Source organism: Papio anubis, chromosome 9 (assembly GCF_008728515.1).
Source record: "Papio anubis isolate 15944 chromosome 9, Panubis1.0, whole genome shotgun sequence".
NCBI classification, from domain to species: Eukaryota; Metazoa; Chordata; class Mammalia; order Primates; family Cercopithecidae; genus Papio; species Papio anubis.
This window is the reverse complement of record NC_044984.1, coordinates 12131089-12152855: the sequence shown is the minus strand read 5'-3', so window position 1 is coordinate 12152855 and position 21767 is coordinate 12131089. Positions and strand designations below refer to the sequence as shown.

General features: G+C 42.0%; 1 protein-coding gene across 7 annotated transcripts in view; it reads left to right on the top strand.

Moving 5' to 3' along the window:
• The window catches only part of GPR19 (G protein-coupled receptor 19), a 59338-nt gene that overhangs the window by 15580 nt on the left and 21991 nt on the right, over positions 1–21767 (top strand). For 3 of the 7 annotated variants that reach the window (XM_017945681.3, XM_017945680.3, XM_009180244.4), the window contains one exon: positions 17414–18852. The exons of 2 other annotated variants lie outside the window; for them this stretch is intronic. In XM_017945681.3, coding sequence (XP_017801170.2) covers positions 17414–18712 — 1299 coding nt within the window. In that variant the 3' untranslated portion in view covers positions 18713–18852. Of the gene's footprint in view, positions 1–12703; positions 13598–17413; positions 18853–21767 lie in introns of those variants that run through there. 2 more of the 7 variants (XM_009180245.4, XM_003906019.5) reach the window with 2 other exon arrangements.

Genomic DNA, 21767 nt, shown 5'->3' with positions numbered 1-21767 from the left:
CAACCCAGGTGGCAGGGGCTATAGTGAGTTGAGATGACACCACTGCACTCCAGCCTGGGTAACAGGGTGCAACTCTGTCTCAAAATAAAATATTAGGTTGGTGTAAAAGTAATTGCAGTTTTTGCCATTACTTTTCATTAGAAAAACTGCAATTATTTTTGCACCAACCCAATAAAGTGAAATAAAATGCACATAAAGTCATTTTGTTCTATATCCAAAGAGAGAAATAAATCTTCAAATTTGGGTGCAGGCCATGAAACTTTGCTGGAATGTCAGTGGCTTTATGGATCAAGAAAAGTAGTAGATTAGTAGATTCTTATTAAATGCTTATTAGTAGACTCAGAGAACTAGTTACAAGCTCACAGTTGCCCAGGAAAGAGAATAACTGCACTTTTCTCTCTGGTTCTCTGTGCCAAGCACCTTAGCCTTCAAGAATTTAGATTTCATGTGTACACTTGTGGCCTATCAGGACAGTGTATGTCAACAAAGGTGTCAAAATATATTGCTGTGTCTCAAACAGAGCAAGTTGCAAATAACTGCTTACTAATAAATAATCATTGGTTTATTTTTTTAATTAATTCCAATAAATTTCAGGATATATACATAACAATGTTTTTTTCAGTATGATTTCTTAGATGGAGATTAAAGGGTTGGAATTACAGGTCGAGCTCCTAGAATTGTACATAATTCTGGATATATGGGGGTATATCACACATATGAACACATTTGTCATGTGCCTCTGAAGAAGGAAGATTGAACATTGCTTCATAAGTGATTTTTTTTTTTTTTTTGAGATGGAGTCTCGCTTTGTCACCCAGGGTGAAGTGTATTGGTGCGATCTTGGCTCACTGCAACCTCCACCTCCCAGCTTCAAGCAATTCTCCTGCCTCAGCCTCCTAAGTAGTTAGGATTACAGGCGCCCACCACCACGCCCAGCTAATTTTTGTATTTTTAGTAGAGACAGGGTTCACCATGTTGGTCAGGCTGGTCTCGAATTCCTGACCTCAGGTGATCCACTTGCCTCGGCCTCCCAAAGTGCTGGGATTACAGGTGTAAGCCACCCCGCCTAGCCAGCATAGGTGATTTGAATCAACCATTACTGATATGCAGAGAGAATTGAATTAAGAAGCACTGAGAAATGACCATTTATAAACTGTCTAAAAACAGATGGCACTGTATATATTATCCATGTGAAATATATGAAAATACATGTTCAGCCATGTTTTCATATAGTCACATAATTTGTCCATGAAAAAATACACGTTAATGCGATATTAAATTTAACATCTGCAGCCAGGCGCAGTGGCTTACGCCTGTAATCCCAGCACTTTGGGTGGCCAAGGCGGGTGGATCTCTTGAGGCCAGGAGTTCAAGACCAACCTGGCCAACATGGTGCAACGCAGAATTCAAAATTCTCAAATAATAGAGCAAATATACAAATATAAGTGGAAGACTTTCATTTTTCATTTTCCATGTCTACTAAAAATACAAAAATTAGCTGCACGTGGTGCACATGCCTGTAATCCCAGTTATTCGGGAGACTGAGGCACGAGAATCGCTTCAATCCAGGAGGCAGAGGTTGCAGTGAGCCAAGATCGCACTACTGCACTCCAGCCTGGGAGATAGAATGAGACTCTGTCTCAAAAAAAAAAAAAAACAAACACAAAAACATCTGCTTTATAAACTTGAAGGTTGCTTTCTAGAAAACCCTGACTGAGGACAGTGGTACAGATCAAAATTTACCCGGAATGTTGATATGAATAAGATGTGAGACAGAAGGTGAATGCTCCTGAGAAACAATGCTTAGTAACTTCCTGCTCAGTGCTGATACTCGCTTCTTAACAAGTCCTTCACCTTTTCAAATAGCTGTAAATCTCAACTACTTCATTGTTCTTTGCTTTGACTTTAATAAGTCTAGTCTTTGCCTCTTGATACTGAAGTCAGAACTTAGAAATGAAACCAAACATTCACCTCCAAAACAACTGGTTCCCTCTAACTCAACGAGCACACAGCAGGTGTTCAAAACATGTTTATTGTAATGAATTGAATTTAGTGAGGTGCAAATTCCTTGGTCAAATTGTTTTCTTCAGAATTTGAAAGACCTCATACTGGGAAGAAAGGTGTAGAAAACTGACCGAGGACTCTCAGGGGTTCTAGAAATGTTTCTCTTCCCTGAGAGGCTTGGTATTAGATAGAATGGAAAGCAAACACAGGTGGCAGGTCCTCTTTGACCAGACCACTTCTTGCAAGGAATCTTCAGTAAGAAGTTGTTGACACATCTAGGATAGTTACTGTGAAGGCTGGGCTGGACCCTAGGGAAAATTCGTCTTTCCTTTGGAGACCCATGCTACTGATCTTTGATATCAAAAACTCTCAGTGCTGGGCCCCGGCAGCCCTAAACAACTTCCCTCTCCTCCCATCAAAATGCACTCTCAGTACGAGCTCTCTGCCAGATGAAAGTGGTCGGTTATAAATTAAATGAGCTCATCTCAGATAACAATGTCCACCTGTCACTTTTTGCTCATAAAGCTGAAATGACCTTAGAAATCACTAGGCCAACTCATGCATATTGTAGATATGGAAACAGAGGTTCAGGGAGATTGATGTACTTAAGGTCCTTATGCTGAAATAAAAATAAGACTGGGGTCTCTTGACTTGTTCAGTGCTTATAATCAGAATTAGAACCCAGGTTTCTTAGCCCCCAGCCCAATGTGTAAGGTGAAGTAGAAAGCACTTTAAGATTTTTGGTTTTCTAATATTTCAGATGCTAGTAGGGTAGAAGGTGATAGAATGGTATGAATTTTAGTACTCACATTCAATTATGTAAGAAATGCTATATTGAATTAGTTTTTATTGCTGCTGTAACAAGTTAACACAAATTTAGTGGCCTAAGATAACACTGTTTATTATCTCACGGTTCTGTAGGTCAGAAGTCTGGGTGGGTTTGGCTGAGTTCTCTGCTTAGAGTCTCCCAGGGCTAAAATCAAAATCTTAGCAGGACTGTGATCCTTTTTAGAGGCTCTGAGGTTGACTGCCCTCCCAGGCTGAGTTGGGTTGTTGGTAGAATCCAGTGCGTTGTGGTTGTAAGACTAAGATCCTATTTCCTTGATGGCTATCAGGTGGGAGCCATCATACCGCCTAGAGGCCTCATCAAGATCCTATTTCCTTGATGGCTGTCAGGTGGGAGCCATCATGCCTCCTAGAGGCCTCATCCTGGTCCCTCTATGTGGGCCCCTGCATCTCAGAGCCTGCAATAGCATGTCAATTCTTTCTCATGCTTGGAGTCTCTCTTTGACTTCTCCTGCTGCTGCCAGAGAAAGTTCTCTGTATTTAAGGGCTCATGTTGGGCCTACCTGGATAATCCAGGATAATCTCTCCACTTTAAGGTTCATAACCTTAATTATTACGCAGAATTCCTTTTGCTGTATAACATAACAAATTCACAGGTTCCAGGGATTAGGGCATGGATATCTTTGAGGGACCATTCTGCCTACTACTCGTATTATTTCCTTTAAATAATGGCAAGGCTCTATCCTACCAGGCTGATGGGAACATCAGTGGCAAACATTACTGAGACTCTCTTCCTCTTCCTAGGTCCTTTGGTTCTTACACAGAACAAAATCTATGGGGATGCTTTGTTCCTCTCGGCTCTACTTATCCCTCTTTGTCTCTAACCTGCTCCCCATGTGATAATTTAGGTGTTTTTGTCTACAAAAAAACCTCTGAATTGCGTCCAGGATAACACACTATCACAACAGTCCTAAGTCCAGGCCTCAAGGAGCCTAGAACATTGTTAAGGACCTGGAAGGTGACTGGGACCCAAGGCGGCAGTTGGCTAGACTCTCTTGTCATCTGTCAGCAGCAGGGGTCCTGGCGAGTCTACCTTAGATGAGCCATTCTTCATCATCTCTGCTGCTGCTTCCATTGCCTCCCTGGCCCCAGCCCAGGGGAGGGTCCTTACCATGCTCTCTTATAGGAGCCTACTCTTTCATTGGACTTACTACAACTTAATACATTCATTTCTTCTTAGCTGTTTACTACTCTCTACCCCTCTACAACTAATTACACTATGGTCTTCATGAAGGTAGGAATACAGTTTTGTTTACCATTGTGTATCTAATTATTAACACAGCACATTCTGGAGCATAGTATGATCTTAGTGTATATTTATGGAGTGATGAATGAATTGATTCAAATGGGCACAGGTTTTCAAAAGACATTTTTCCAAACGTACATATTCAGTAGCCAGCTGATATCTCTACATGGATATCTAGTGGGAATTTAACTTATCTAAAACGGTATTATTGATTTCAAGCTCCCTAAACTTTTTCTCTCTTGCTCTCAGGCTCTCAAAACTAGGAGTCATCCCCATCCCCTAACCCCATCACACATCAACTAATCTTCTTGTTTCTGTCTCCATAATACTTTCAATGTTCATCTACTTTTCTCCACCTACACTGCCACCACCCTGGTCTAAGCCACCATCATCACTTACTTAGATTATTGTAATAGCATCTTATTTATTTAGAGACAGAGTCTCGCTCTGTCACCCAGGCTGGAGTGCAGTGGTGTGATCCTCGCTTACTGCAGCCTCAACCTCCTAGGCTCAGGCAGTTCTCCTGCCTCAGCCTCCCAAGTAGCTGGGAGCCTCCCACCATATCCAGCTAATTTTTAATTTTTTTTTTTTGGTTTTGGTAGAGATAGAGTCTGACTATGTTTCCCAGGCTGTAATAGATTTTTTTTTTTTTTTTTTTTTGAGACAAAGTCTAGCTTTTGCCGAGGCTGGAGTGCAGAGGTACGATCTCAGCTCACTGCAACCTCCACCTCCTGGGTTCAAGCGATTCTCCTGCCTCAGCCTTTCAAGTAACTGGGATTACAGGCGCCCACCACCATGTCGGGCTAAGTTTTATATATTTAGTAGAGACAGGATTTTGCCATGTTGCCCAGGCTGGTCTCGAACTCCTGACCTCAAGTGATCCACCTGCCTCGGCCTCCCAAAGTGCTGGGTGTAATAAATAGCCTGTTAACTATTCTCCCTGCTTCTACTCTTGGCCACCTACACAGCAACTAAAGTTGTATTTTTAAAACATAAATCTGAGTGAGGGGGTTAAAAAAATGTCATATTCATTTCACTCCTTTGCCTGAAACCTGCGATGGATTTTCTTTCAATATAATAAAACCATGCCCTACAATGCCCTGTGTAATCCTACCCTTGCCCACCTTTCCGGTTATATCAGGTATCATTTTCTTCGGCATTGATATGCTACAGCCACCTAACAAGCTCATTCCTACACCAGGGTCTTTGCATTCATCACTTCTTCTGCTTGAATGTCATGGCGGGCTTCCTGTCATTGGGGTTTCAGATGCCCCAATGAGGGGCAGATTCTTTAGAGAACCTTTCTCTAACCGCTCCATCTAAAACCAGACCCTGTTTCAGTCAGGGTGCTTTCAGAGGTGAGTAACAAAACTCAAAGTGGCTTAAGCCATAAAGACATTGATTGTATTTAGTAAATCTGGAGGTGAGTGTCCTAGCAGCACCACAGTGTCAGGGCACTGTGTCTCGGTGAGTCTCAGGACTTCCACTGACCTCAGAAGATACCACCCAGTGCCCTGACATCTTCATATGGCAGTTTACGCGGTAAGAAGCAGAGAGGCAGCCAGGCCCATGAGAATACTCACCACACACCTCTTTCCTTTTTTCAAAGAAGAAACATTTTTCCGAGAACCTCCCAACCCCCTGCTGGGAGACTTTCTCTTGTCTCTGGCCAGAAGACGATTTTTTTTTTTTTTTTTTTTTTTTTTTGAGACGGAGTCTCGCTCTGCCGCCCGGGCTGGAGTGCAGTGGCCGGATCTCAGCTCACTGCAAGCTCCGCCTCCCGGGTTCCCGCCATTCTCCTGCCTCAGCCTCCCGAGTAGCTGGGACTACAGGCGCCCGCCACCACGCCCGGCTAGTTTTTTGTATTTTTTAATAGAGACGGGGTTTCACCGTATTAGCCAGGATGGTCTCGATCTCCTGACCTCGTGATCCGCCCGTCTCGGCCTCCCAAAGTGCTGGGATTACAGGCTTGAGCCACCGCGCCCGGCCAGAAGACGATTATATTGATGTGACCACACCTAGCTGAAAGGGATGGTGGGGAAATTATTATCTTACCTTTTTAGCCTCGTAAGTAAGGCAGGAGAGGGAGGAGTTGGGAATGGTCATTGGGTAACCAGCTAACCAGCCATCTGCCATTCCATTTCCCACCAATTCTTGGTCACCCATTCTGCTTTCTTTTTCTACATAGCACTAATCATTTCTGAATTACTGACATTTTTATTTGTTTAGCCGTTTATTATTTGTTTCCCATGTTAAAAGTAAGCTCCATAAAAACAGGGATCTGGTCTGTCTGGTTATTATAACATCTGTGTCCCCAGCAATGAACACAACTCTGGCCATACTAAGTGATTTTTTAAAAAAATGGATAGATGTTATGATTGAATATGCCATCATAACAAAATGGTCATTTCTTAGGGTGAATTTTTTTTTTTTTTTTTGAGATGGAATCTTTTCTGTTACCCAGGCTGGAGTGCAGTAGTGCAATCTTGGCTCACTGCAACCTCTACCTCCAGAGTTCAAGCAATTCTCCTGCCTCAGCCACCCAAATAACTGGGATTGTAGGCACCCACCACCACGTCTGGCTAATTTGTGTATTTTTAGTAGAGGTGGGGTTTCACCATGTTGGTCAGGCTGGTCTCAAACTCCTAACCTCAAGTGATTCACCCACCTCGGCCTCCCAAAGTGCTGGGATTATAGGCATGAGTTACCACACCCGGCCAGGGCGAAATTTTTTTGCACTTGTTTCTTTTACATTTTATCTTACCTTACAGATTTTGTGTGAATGTAGGGAGGTGGGGAAGTTCAGTATTAAACCTGCAGCTGTATGCTGTATACAAGGAATTCTACTAAGCAGCAGTTGGGAAGAGAAATATTAGATAGTATTCTTTATACATCCATGGGGGTGATCACCCCCAAAGAGATGCCAACATGACCTAACATTTTTTTCATGCAACATTGTTTGCAAAGAATTAGGGGAGGACTGCAGCCTATGGACAACATGTGGGGTAAAACTCAGGCTCCTTTCTGTTATATTCATTTGGGTAGGGTATCTACCCAGCGGTTATCCACTCCTTCACAAAACTGTCAAGGAGGTGAAGTTTATTTTCTTCAACTTCACCTTTCACCCTTCACCCAGCCCTTCTCATAATGACACCCCATCTTAATTCTCTCAGTTACTGATGGTCCTCATGGCTTTTGCTTTTGGCATCTCTTCTGTTCTCATTTTCACTAATCGTAGATTTCAGAGATAGAATGAATGGGTCTCAGAGATCACTACTCTACTGATAAAATGTAAAACCGAAAAAAAAAGTAAAACCAGTCTTTAAGAAACATTTATATTTTAATAGGGATCTTGACTTTAAAAAGGATGATGCTGTAATTGTGAGAGAGGGTGATATTTTTGAATTCATGTGAAGGATAAAGAAAGAGGCAAATGTGATAGGAGAGTAATAGTCCCTTAAATCTAGATAGGCAGAATTTCTGAGCCAGGAATGTTCATGGTTGTTTTAAGCTATTTTATGAAGTTAGAAGAAGCTGTTTTGAAAACAGCTCTGTTTTAAAAAAAAATCATGTTACCATGAAAGCATATCCAGTTTCCAAACAAAAAGAAAATACACCCAGTCTGAGCTTGAGAAACTGCTTGATCCCAGTTAGGAAACAGTTCGAAAGGTACAGAGCTGGATTATTATGGAGGAATACTTATATATATATTGTATAAGAGGAGGAAAGGAAAAAGACCAGTAGAGAAAATTCCAGGCCTATAAGCTTGTGGCACCAGGAGTCTCAGGTAGTGGAAGCTCTGTTTTCATTGGCAGTGTGAGGTTCTTTTGCAGTTATTCAAAATATCTAATGGAAATAATTTTTTTTTTTTTTGAAGTGGAGTCTCACTCTCTTGTCTGGGTTGGAGTGCAGTGGTGCGATCTCAGCTCACTGGAACCTCTGCCTCCCAGGTTCAAGCAATTCTCCTGCCCCAGTCTCCCTAGTAGCTGGGATTACAGGCGCCAGCTGCCACACCCAGCTAATTGCTTTTTTTTTTTGTATTTTTAGTAGAGATGGGGTTTCACCATGTTACCCTGTCTGGTCTTGAACACCTGACCTCAGGTGATCCGCCCTCCTTGGCCTCCCAAAGTGCTGACATTATAGGCGTGAGCCACTATGCCCAGCCTCTAATGGAAATAATTTAAGCAGAATGGATTCTATGGGCTTTTGGAAAAGGCATATTCAGTCCAGGTGTATTACGTATTTTGATGTAGGAGATCTTAAAAAGTTTGATCTGGCCAACGTGTCACATAAAACCATCCCCAACTTGGAGAAAATGTGTTTATTTATTTGGGCCTCAACGATTTTCCCCTTAAAAACGTTGTTGTAAATGACGATTAGGTACCCAGGCCCCTTCACAAAAGTCATTTACCCTTGATTATGTGACCAATGTTAGTATTATTACTATAGTATGTGATGTGTAATATGGTTACTAAAATTTGTTTGTCATATGGTTTGAAAGATTAATTTTTGAAGCAGTTGCTATGTGCCAGACACAGAACTAGGTGTTTTGTAGAACTATATCTAAAAATAACACCTGTTGTTTTCCTCATATCAGGCATATGTACATGTTTTAACTCATCTAAGTTCTGTGTATATTCTCTCATCTAATTATAATAATCAAATGAGATAGGAACTGACTATCTTTATTTTACAGATAAGAAAATTGGAGCTCGGCCGGGCGCGGTGGCTCAAGCCTGTAATCCCAGCACTTTGGGAGGCCGAGACGGGCGGATCACGAGGTCAGGAGATCGAGACCATCCTGGCTGACACGGTGAAACCCCGTCTCTACTAAAAAAAAATACGAAAACTTAGCTGGGCGAGGTGGCGGGCGCCTGTAGTCCCAGCTACTCGGGAGGCTGAGGCAGGAGAATGGCGTAAACCCGGGAGGTGGAGCTTGCAGTGAGCTGAGATCCGGCCACTGCACTCCAGTCTGGGTGACAGAGCGAGACTCCGTCTCAAAAAAAAAAAAAAAAAAAAAAAGAAAATTGGAGCTCAAGAGGGTTAGGTCACTTGGCCAAGGTCACCCAGCTAGGGAATGAGTGACAGGAATAGGATGCAACTGACTTCAAAGCCTACATACATATCTGCTTTGCAGTATGCCTACTGTGTGAGATTTAAAACATAGATTTTTTAGCAGAAGATTACATTCTGGGTGTAGGTTTGCCAGATTTAACAAATAAAAATATAGGACACCAGCAAAATGTTGCATGAGATATTGCATGGGACATACTTTTACTAAAAAATTATTTGTTATTTATCTGAAATTCGCATTTACCTGGGCATCCTGTATTTTATCTAGCAACCTCATCTGAGTCGACATTGTAAGAACATGTCTCACCCTCTCTGGTTTTCCTGTTACCCCACCACAGTCATGCTGGTGGCTACCTAGCCTTATGTAGTTTTATAAGCCACTTAATGTTCATGTCAGAGTCTTATCTCAGCTGGGCATGGTGGTTCACACCCATAATCTCAGCACTTTGGGAGGCCAAGGCAGGAGGACTGCTTGAGCCCAGGAGTTCAAGACCAGCCTGGGCAACATAGCAAGACCTCATCTCTATAAAACACACACAAGCACACATACACCAGAGTCTTATCTCAAGGCCACACAGCAAGAGAGCCACTTAGGAAGCTTCAGAAGAGCTTGTGTGGCCTCCTGAGCCATTTTTAAGTTCAGCAATGTGTATAAGTTCAGGACTTAGAACAGGCTGCCCTGAAAGCCCTGCCCTACTGGAAGTGGTGTGCGGGTAAATGTTTAACAACTGGCTCTGCAGAGGGGGGAAAAGAAAACAAAACTTCAATTTTTGGTGTTTGCCATACTCCTACCATGGCTGATTCATGATATCAACATGATGTCTTTGAGCCTGAAGTGGGGAAGAAATGTATATACAGTTGGCTCAGGGCTCCCTATGTAAGCCAGTCCCAGCCCACTAGTGTTACAGGCATTTCCCATTTTCACATGTAAGCAAATCAAGCCTGGACAACAATGAAAGGTTTAAGATAAAATCTCCGTACCATGGTATTTCCTGAATTTAAACAACGAAAATTTATAAGATAATTTCCTAGTGGGATAATACAATTGATCAAATTTTTTCCTCACTTCGATTCAAATTGAAGTCTAGAATTCTGCTTTCATTCTGTTTAAAAGGCAACAGTTAATTATACATCATGTTGAAATTCCAATACTCTCACATTCTTTTTTCTGAAGAAAGGTTATTTCTCCAGGCCAGCATGTCTGCTGCACTTTTGATGCTAAGCTTCTGTGCGGTACATTGTGGAAGTGATCATTTTTTAAAACTGTTCACTATGTCACATATTTCTGAGCTAGCATATTCAACAGATGTATCTGTGGATAGGCTCTAGGGAATAACTTTGTATTCCTCTGTTTGAATGAAGAGTCAAGAAAGACTTACCAATGTACATCCAGTTTGACTCTCTGAATTCAGCCCTCCGTGGTCTCACTGATCAAGAAACCCTGAGGGTAGTTAAGAGCAAGGGCTTTGGAGTGACCACTTTCCAACTGTATGACTTTGGAGAAGAACTTCAGTTTTTTTTTCATTTGTAAAACAAGGCCAGTAATTTTACCTACTTTGAAGGATTACACATATAAAGTGCCGCACATAGTAAGCACAAAAACAAGTATTAATTCTTGGTTGTATTAATGCTATAACTACTGTCATGACTGTAATCTTACTGCTCATTAGTAAATAGCCATATGTATCCATATAGGTCCAGCAGATACTTAGCATTCTACAAAAAATGTTTCTATTGTGTTTTTTTTTTCAACCAAGTCATGTAAAACATCAACATTATAAAAATTCTTGTTTGACATTAAATTTTTAAACAAATCTCAAGAAATAAAAATGGTCTTTCTACCTTGTGAGAATATTTGTGAATCTTTATAATCACAAGAGGAGAAAAAGTTAGTTGTTAGGGTATTTTTAAGTCTAGAAATACCCCAACAACTAACTGAAAAACCTATCGAACAGTTAATGCAGAATTGTGAGGCAAAGTTTGTCGACTATGCCCCATTCATCTCTGTGGTCCTCCACTCCCTCTTTTTAGCTTCCAGTCATTCATCCATCCATTCCATCCAACAAAGTATGATTTTCAAAAAGTTAGAATCATGACTTATACAAATATGGGATGAACATATGTTAAAGATTTATTAACATAATACCGAAGGAACCAATGAGATAATAAAGCTGGTTCCAAGAGCATTTGAAGAATGCATCTTTATAGGCATTTTTAAAAAAGAATTTCAGCATAAAATTGCTAGGTAAACACTAAACTGGCTAATGTCCTAGAGGGCAGTAAGTCCACAACCATTGGGGTTATTTTTTTCTACTAGAAAGAAATCTACAAGTTAACATATAAATATTTTCAGTGTCTGAGCTCTAGTTAAATATTAAGTAGCAAAGTCAAGCACAGGTACATTCTCCCAGAGAATTAAATAATCCTTGGAGAGGTCCATTTAATAATGTCCCTGTATGACCTTAAAACAATATGTCCTTTTTTGCCTTATTTTCAAGTATTGGATAATTTTCACTAACATATCCACCCATTCATATATTCATTAAACCTTTTTTTTAATAGCTATGTGCCCCAGGGATATAGAAGTAAAGACATAGTCCTGATCCTTAAGGAACTCATAACCTAATGGGGGAGACAAACATGCAAAATAAAAATTACAAAGCAAAGTGATAGGATACATTCTCTCCTCCCAAGCCCAGGATCCATGTTACAGGGTCCACCCAGCAGTCCCAGTTCTTTTTTTTTTTTTTTTTTTTTTTTTGAGGCCAGTGCCGGCTCTGTCGCCAGGCTGGAGTGCAGTGGCCAGATCTCAGCTCACTGCAAGCTCCGCTTCGGGTTCCCGCCATTCTCCTGCCTCAGCCTCCCGAGTGGCTGGGGACCACAGAGGCGCCCGCCACCTCGCCCGGCTAATTTTTTGTGTTTTAGTAGAGAGCCAGGGGGTTTAGCCGTGCCAGGATGGTCTCGATCTCCTGACCTTGTGATCCGCCCGTCTCAGCCTCCCAAAGTGCTGGGATTACAGGCAGGCCACGGCGCCCGGCCCGTTTTGGGGGCCAGGTCTCGCTCTGTCGCCAGGCTGGAGTGCAGTGGCCAGATCTCCAGCTCCTGCAAGCTCCACCCTCCTGGGTTCACGCCGATCTCCTGCCTCCAGCCTCCCGAGTAGCTGGGACTACAGAGGCGCCCGCCACCTCATGGCCTAAGTTTTTTGTATTTTTAGTAGAGGCGGGGTTTCACCGTGTCAGCCAGGATGGTCTCGATCTCTGACCTGCGTGATCCGCCGTCTCGGCCTCCCAAAGTGCTGGGATTACAGGCTTGAGCCGCAGCGCCCGACCTTTTTTTTTTTAACTGAGATGCAGGTCTTACTCTGCGTAAGCTGGTGTGCAGTGGCATGGTCTCCGGCTCATTGCAACCTCTGCCTCCCAGGTTCAAGCAATTCTCCTGCCTCGGCCTCCCATGTAGCTGGGACTACAGGCACGTGCTACCACGCCTGGCTAATTTATGTATTTTTAGTAGACGGGGTTTTGCCATGTTGGCCAAGCTGGTCTTGAACTCCTGACCTCAGGTGATCCGCCTGCCTCGGCCACCCAGGTTACAGGTGTGAGCCACCATGCCTGGCCCCCAGTTCTGTACTATGACAACCCATCTACCTTTTTCCCCACTCGTGTATTAATCTTGAAGCCTGCATGGATGAGAAGTAGATAATAGGATAAATGAATGATTCCTCTTTTAGATCATATACAGATAGAGATAAATAAGGGCCTTCAGTACCTCAGCCAAGGGAGTATGCCAAATGGTAGTCTCAGACCTGGCTGGGAAGGGATAGGTTGAACAGGAAAGAGGTGAAGAAGGCTTTCTTGTCCTAAAATTACTTCACATGGATAGCTCTGAAGAGAATTACTAATTAACCAGATCTTATATTTCAGAAACACCCCCTTGAAGATGTATTTTTATCCAAATTAATGGAGCAGGGGAGGCCTTTTTGAAACTTTACTTTGAGACCCTAGAATTTAGTTATAATATGGCAGACCTTTTTTCTGGGAGGAAAGTGCAAATTTTCCTCCTAAATTGCCTTCGCTTTCCCTGAGATGAGATATCTGTTTCATATAGCAGTTGACCTGGTAGCTTCAGTTTCACCTGCCCTGCTTTTATCAGGAGTCATGTTTTCCGCTATCACCATGGTCCCCACTGTTTCAGCTCCCTGACAATATATAATGATTTTCTATCTGCATTTAATTCTCCTAGCAGAGGCACATAGAGTAAGAGTCATTTATTTCAGCTCTCTGTCCTTACAGATCCAATTTAGTAAACATCCAATAAGCAATTATTAATGTAAAGAACTTCAGCGGAAGCTGTAGAGCACGGAGAAAAAGAATAGCATCCCCATCTCCCTACTGGAGTCCATAGTTTATTGGAGAAGACAGAAACATCGAGGTATTTCTAAAGCAGATATTCTTAATCTTGGCTACACATCAGGATCACCTGGGGAACTTTGAAACCTCCAACACACAGGCTGTACTCCAGAGCAATTAAATTAAAATCCCTCAAGCTGGGACCCAGGCATCAATATGTTTTAAAGCTCCCTGGGAGACTCCAAAGTACTGTATGGCTAAGCTAGAGCAAAACAAACGGAAAATGCTGCAGTAAAGGACTAACAAGATGCTGTATGAACAAGGGTACCACAACCATTCTGGATATGCTAATGTTCTTACCCACTGTCTGACCGCATTTCTGCCCATGAATGCAGAAAATATAACCTCTCATTGTAACCAGAGGAAAAATTTAGGTCAGTTTGATTGTAGGGCATTTAGAAACTATATACTCTGAGAGGCATGGTCTGAAGGAAACTATGTTTCTGAGGGGAAAAGGGCTCCAAAAAAGATCAACCCAGAAAAATGACCCCAAAATTAAATCCACATGCTCTCTCTCTCCCCTGGAATGTTTTATTCACTTGTCTTTCCGAAGAAGTCCTATCCATCCTCTAAGCTCCCAGCTCAAACTTCACCTCTTCTATGAAGCCTTTCCTTTTCTTCCCCTTACCCAGGCAAAACTGGGTCCCTATTTCTATCTTACTTAGCTCCTTGTACATAGTTCTCTTCTTAGCAGTTAATTATAATTATTATCAAATTGAGTTATAATTTGGCACACTGCTTATTTTATGGGCCCTACGTATCCTTGTTTTCTTAATACCTAGCCCAGTTTCTCGGTTTGTTGAATGAATATTCAGAACGGCAGCAATTTTAGGTGCAGTGAGAACTCATGCCACCAGCAGAGGAAACCTAGACTCAGAAATTCCTCGGACTCCCTCGTCCTGTTTCTGAGCATCGAGATCCTCTGCTTCCAAGTGGTTGGGCTGGGGAAATGGGCAGACATACTCATGGGTGTAAAGCAGCTGCAGCAAATGATGGATGGGCCTCCCGCCCCCAGGCTTTAGTTAAAGCTGTGAGCTTGAGTTTCATTTACAGTTTTGTTGTTAGAGGAAGAAAGAAACAGAAGGAAGGTCACAGGTTTTCAAGTGTGAGCATTAAGGAAAAGTGCCTGTGGACTCCTGTTTTATTCAGGCCACAGGCATCCCAGAAAAGTTAGAACAGTGTTCTGTCTGGGGAAATTGTTTGTCTGTTTTAGTTTATTTTTAAACTTTAAATCTTAAAAGTTTTTTTTTTAAGTTTCATAGGTTTTACACATATGAAGGCAAAAAGATGATTTCAATCTTATATGTATGAGGGTCATGCAGTCCAGATTTTCTAGGACAATGCTAATTTTAGATCTTATGTCCTGATTTCTTTCTTTTTTCTTTTTTTTTTTTTTTTGGAGATGACCTCTCACCCCATTGCCCAGCCTGGAGTGCAATGGCGCTATCTTGGCTCACTGCAACCTCCATCTCCTAGGTTCAAGCGATTCTCCTACCTCAGCCTCCTGAGTAGCTGGGACTACAGGCGCCTGCCACCACGCCTGGCTAATTTTTTGTATTTTTAGTAAAGACGGGGATTTCATGTGTTAGCCAGGTTGGTCTGGATCTTCTGACCTTGTGATCCGCCCACCTCAGCCTCCCAAAGTGCTGGGATTACAGGCGAGAGCCACCGCACCTGGCCTTGATTTCTTATATGGAAAGTATGGTTGCTGTTCTTACCATTGGCTATCATTTTCCCAGCATGCTTAAAGATCTTTTAGTGATCAGAATGTTTAATTATTTTGGCTTTCTGTATGGCAAAAACACATTTTTAAAAATTTTTTTAAATTTTAATTATCTTACTTAAGCTTGTTTAAGTAAGGTTGCCTCATGGACAAAAAAGCCTAAAGATAACAGAACAGCATTGAGTATATTGCCTGGAGCACCAGACTTGTATTGAATGTGGCTTTTTGGTGAAGATGATATGTAGTAACACTTCTTTCTCTACCACAAATTAATACAAAAATCCTTCAAAGAAAAAACAAGGGCCGGGTACAGTTGCTACACCGGTAATCCCAGCACTTTGGGAGGCCAAGGAGGGCGAATCACTTGAAGTCAGAAGTTCAAGACCAGCCTGGCCAACATGGGGAAACCCGGTCTCTACTAAAAATACAAAAATTAGCCAGGCATGGTGGCGCACACCTGTAGTCCCAACTACTTGAGAGGCTGAGACACAAGAATCTCTCGAACCTGGGAGGTGGAGGTTGCATTGAGCAGAGATCATGCCACTGCACACCAGCCCAGGGGACAGAGTGAGTGAGTGAGACTCCGTCTCAAAAAAAAAAAAAAAAGAAAAAATTAGTCATTAAGAATCGTTGTTTCATTATGAACTATTATCTAATCCTGACTGTCACTTGAGAAATGTTTCTTTGTGAGGTGCAGACACAGGAGCCCACCAAGAAAGAAACTAGTGACCACTAGAAAAGCCTGTTGCTGGAGCCACATCCCCTGTGCCACAGGCCAGATGGAATCTCAGCAAAATGGTGGCTGTAACCCCACATGGGCTTTTACTTTTAGTGGGCACATTCTGGAAAATATTAATGTTTATCCTTATCTCTTACGTTAATCACCATAATTGTTATGGTTATTATGGATTACATTGCTACTGTTTCTCTTTTCGTTTCCTGGATTCAGACCACATTGAACCTTTAAAATCTGTGAGCAAAATCACTTCAGTTTTAATTGAATGGCCCACAACTAGTTAATCTTTTTTGCCTGTTTAAAAAGTGTGACTTTTTTCCTCACTGAATAATACAAAAAGTATAAAATAAAGGCTAAACTTTAAAATATTCTTTTATATCTAAGAACTATAAGCTTTGTAAGCTTTTAAAAAGTGCTTAGTAATTTTAAGTTACTTTTTTTTTTTTGAGATAGGGTCTTGCTATGTTGCCCAGGCTGGATTCAAACTTCTGGGCCCAAGTGATCCTCCTGCCTCAGCCTTCTGAGTAGCTGGGACTATAGGTGTTCGCCACTATGCTTAGCTAACAGTTACATTTTTTGTTGTTGTTGTTTTTAATCACCTGACTGCCATAAGGTCTCCCGTAACCTGGTTCCATTTCTTAGAGGACATCTTGTATGTTCTTCAGTCAATATTTTGTGAAACAACAACAACAGAATAGCATCAAAATATATGTCACTGGTAGGTGGCAAGCTATTAGTGCATGAACTGTGTCTTCTAGAAAAAGCAACCTATTTTCACATGTCATTAAATTAGGAGCTATTTCTGGCTCATGTAGCAGTGTTGATTGCTCCATGTGTTACCATGATCCTTCTATGATGGAAAATCTACACTAAGTAAGGACAGCACCCTTCCCAGTAGCTAGCCAGTCTCTATTCACAGACTGCTGTTAGCTACTTCCATAGTCAAAATCTGTGTGTTTTCATCTGCCCAAGCTTTCCTCTCTTGCAACCTCATGACAGTTAGGAGCTTCTCACATACTTGCCCAGAATGCCAGCAGATCTTCAGCTGGTGGTAACACCCTTAGCATGAGCCAGATTTGAGATTCCCTAATCCTCTGTGATCTCTGATGAGTACAGGGAAAAGGATATGTGTAGGAGTGGGGCTTGGTATTATGACTAAGGCTCAAAAGAAGGTGAGGCCAGAGAGAGCCTGAGCTGGGATCTGCTGAAACAGCTCCTAAAATGAAAACAAAATGGGGGCCAGGCTTTTTCTGGATAGTAGTTATGTTTTCCTGCCAATGCACAAGTCCTACTCATAGACAATGACAACCAATCTAAATGTCAAATAAGATCATTCGCCTTCATAATCATAACCAACCTGTATGACACCTTTTTAACAGGAGGCCTCATTCTTCTTTTCCCCATCCAGAATTAAGAGGAAAAAAGTGAATATGGTTTTTGCTCACAGAATGGATAACAGCAAGCCACAGTTGATTATTCCTACACTTCTGGTACCACTCCAAAACCGCAGCTGCACTGCAGCAGCCACACCTCTGCCAAGCCAGTACCTGATGGAATTAGGTGAGGAACACAGCTGGATGAGCAACCAAACACATCTGCACTATGGACTGAAACCCGGGGAAGTGGCCACAGCCAGCATCTTCTTTGGGACTCTGTGGTTGTTTTCTATCTTCGGCAATTCCCTGGTTTGTTTGGTCATCCACAGGAGTAGGAGGACTCAGTCTACCACCAACTACTTTGTGGTCTCCATGGCATGTGCTGACCTTCTTATCAGCGTTGCCAGCATGCCTTTCGTCCTGCTCCAGTTCACCACTGGAAGGTGGACGCTTGGTAGTGCAATGTGCAAGGTTGTGCGATATTTTCAGTATCTCACTCCAGGTGTCCAGATCTATGTTCTCCTCTCCATCTGCATAGACCGGTTCTACACCATCGTCTATCCTCTGAGCTTCAAGGTGTCCAGAGAAAAAGCCAAGAAAATGATCGCAGCATCGTGGATCTTTGATGCAGCCTTTGTGACCCCTGTGCTCTTTTTCTATGGCTCCAACTGGGACAGTCATTGTAACTATTTCCTCCCTTCCTCTTGGGAAGGCACTGCCTATACTGTCATCCACTTCTTGGTGGGCTTTGTGATTCCATCTGCCCTCATAATTTTATTTTACCAAAAGGTCATAAAATATATTTGGAGAATAGGCACAGATGGCCGAACAGTGAGGAGGACAATGAACATTGTCCCTCGGACAAAAGTGAAAACCATCAAGATGTTCCTCATTTTAAATCTGTTGTTTTTGCTCTCCTGGCTGCCTTTTCATGTAGCTCAGCTATGGCACCCACATGAACAAGACTATAAGAAAAGTTCCCTTGTTTTCACAGCTATCACGTGGATATCCTTTAGTTCTTCAGCCTCTAAACCTACTCTGTATTCAATTTATAATGCCAATTTTCGGAGAGGGATGAAAGAGACTTTTTGCATGTCCTCTATGAAATGTTACCGAAGCAATGCCTATACTATCACAACGAGTTCAAGGATGGCCAAAAAAAACTATGTTGGCATTTCAGAAATCCCTTCCATGGCCAAAACTATTACCAAAGACTCAATCTATGACTCATTTGACAGAGAAGCCAAGGAAAAAAAGCTTGCTTGGCCCATTAACTCAAATCCACCAAATACTTTTGTTTAATTTCTCATTCTTTCAATTGTTATGCACCAGAGATTAAAAAGCTTTAATTATAAAAACAGAAGCTATTTACATATTTGTTTTCCCTCAACTTTCCAAGGGAAATGTTTTATTTTGTAAAATGCGTTCATTTGTTTATTGTAGTTTTTGTGGGTTTTATTTTACTTGCTTTTTATGTTTTAGGGAAAGCATTCACTTTGAGCTACAGCCAACGGTCCTTTTACTATTAATATATTAGTTACATGCATAAAAAAGAAATGCTTTCTTAACACTTATTTACTGTTGGTTCAAAAACATAAACCTAAGCCATATACACAGTCTTTGATTAATGATTCAATCTAGTTTTATTTTGTTTTGTTTTTCTCCTCCTTACTGAAGTTTTATAACTATGGGCTTCAGTTCCAAATGAAATCCCCATGTCACCTATCTCAGAGATTTATATTTCTTCCACTAAGCAACATTTATGATGAGTTAATAGTGTATAGGTTGTCTTGTTACCTTCCTCCAAGTAACCACAAGCCAGATCTGCTATGGAAAGCATGTCATGTATTGGAACTTGCTGGGAAGTCTTCTGTGGTTGGATTTTAATCAGGATTCTTAGGGGGGAAAAGCATAGAGTTGCCTAATTTCTCTTGCTCTTTCTCTTGTTTTTATCTTTCCTTAATCTAAGCAGCTGATGAAGCCTTGAAAAATGCAAAGTCAATGCAATGTTTTCCTGACATCTGTGTCCCATCTAGGCTGTGTCTAGGACATTTACCTCCCATTTTTGAGTTATATACAAGTAAATGCGCAGGTGCTGTTGCTAGCATATCTAAAAAATGCCAAAGACAGACATGACAGATGGCATTTCTCTGTACAGGCTCTGCAATTCAAGCCGAGACTTTCAGCTGCCCAGCCCTACCCCTATACACCAGGACAGCAAGGGCAAGGACTGCCTTCCTCCTTCTCCTAGAAACTCGAGGCCATTTCTCTAGCCAGAGCCTGGTCTCCCTCATCTCTCTCCAGGGCACAGCACCATACCCTGGCCAAGCTCAAACTCTTCTTTGCCTGTGATAACTAGGGAATGTGTTTCCTCTGGTTCCCAGATCTCCATTATTTCAAATCGAGGACCAGCCAGCACATTTAAAAAATGTTTTTATTTAAACAATAAAGGGTTTAGAGACAAGACTAGTATGCATTTTCACGCCCTAGTTAACAAGAGCTGCAAATAATAACTCCAGTTGTTCAGCAATTTTACATGCATTATCTCCTTTATCCTCTCAACAATTCTGTGATATATTTATTATCATCCCTTTTATAGATGAGCAAACTGGAACTCAAAAGTTATGTGACCTGCCCAAGTTGGAATGTGACAGAGCTGGCATTCAAACTCGGGCCTCTACCCGCATGTCTGTCTGTCGCTCTTTCCTTGACATTTCGGATGTCTCCATAGAGAACACGAGGGGCCAAACCCATCCAGGCCTCGAAGGGCTTCCTGACCACTGCCTTGGTAGAAGTCAAAGGTCTAAGAGAATTTGGCTGTTCTTTTTTCTTTTTTTAATTTTTTTTTTTTTTGAGACAGAGTCTCACTCTGTTGTCCAGGCTGGAGTGCAATGGCGTGATCTTGGCTCACTGCAACCTCTGCCTCCCAACTTCAAGTGATTCTCCCGCCTCAGCCTCCCAAGTAGCTGGGATTACAGGCACCTGCCACCACACCCAGCTAATTTTTGTATTTTTAATAGAGACAGGGTTTCACCATGTTGGCCAGGCTGGTCTCAAACTCCTGACCTTAGGAGAGCTGTCTGTCTCGGCCTCCCAAAGTGCTGGGATTACAGGCCTGAGCCACCGCGCCTGGCCTCTTTTTTATTTTCAATTTTTAAAAAATCAGCTGAATTTAAGATTCATTGGTGATTCTTAAAAAGGGTCTAGTTGAAATGTAATGAGCCGGGCCTCACCTGTTCCTTGGCTGTAGGTAGGTTCTTGAACTTGTGCTGCGGAATGTTTGCGATAAGGAGGGAAACCTGTACCTTCCTATACCTCCCGGACACAAGGGAATGAGACAAGATTACGTTTTGATGTTTGGGACAAAGAATAACAAAACATTTAATCTACAAAACATTTACAGAGCTGATGTTTTTAAGTTGAGAGGCTTTGTTCAATCACAAATTCCAAAGATAGAAATAATATATCATGGCCGGGAGCGGTGGCTCAAGCCTGTAATCCCAGCACTTTGGGAGGCCGAGGTGGGCGGATCACGAGGTCAGGAGATGGAGACCATCCTGGCTAACACGGTGAAACCCCGTCTCTACTAAAAAATACAAAAATTAGCTGGGTGTGGTGGCGGGCGCCTGTAGTCCCAGCTACTCGGGAGGCTGAGGCAGGAGAATGGCGTGAACCCGGAAGGCGGAACTTGCAGTGAGCTGAGATCCGGCCACTGCACTCCAGCCTGGGCGGCAGAGCAAGACTCCGTCTCAAAAAAATAAAAATAAAAATAATATATCATATTTTTCTTTCTCCCTTTTCCCCTCCTCCTCACATTCTTATCCCATCATCAAATGGCTCTAAAACAACAAAATGTGCCAGATATTTACTTCACTTAGCCCTTGAATTTCATGGTTCAGACTTGTTAAAATATAGGAGACCCCTGCCGTAGTTGTGCTGTTTGTCTTTTTACGTGAAATATTATGTTTTAGAGTTACAGTGTGAAAAGTTTCATTTGTTTCCATTTTATTTTTATGTATTTGTAGGTCTCAGTTTAAATGGCAAAGAATGACACTAGGTGATTTCTAAGCTCTGTTGTGTCTAATGTCCTGGGAGTTTACTACAGTAGATGGGTGTTCAGTGAGACAATGTCACACAAGTTCTTTTGTAAAGAGTTTGGTTGTTTTTTTTTTCTATTTAAAACAGAGTCTGGTTCCATTACCCAGGCTGGGGTGCAGTGGCACAATCTCAGCTCACTGCAACCTCTGTCTCCCAGGTTCAAGCGATTCTTGTGCCTCAGCCTCCCAAGCAGCTGGGACTACAGCTACCACACCCGGCTAATTTTTGTATTTTTAGTAGATATAGCGTTTTCCCATGT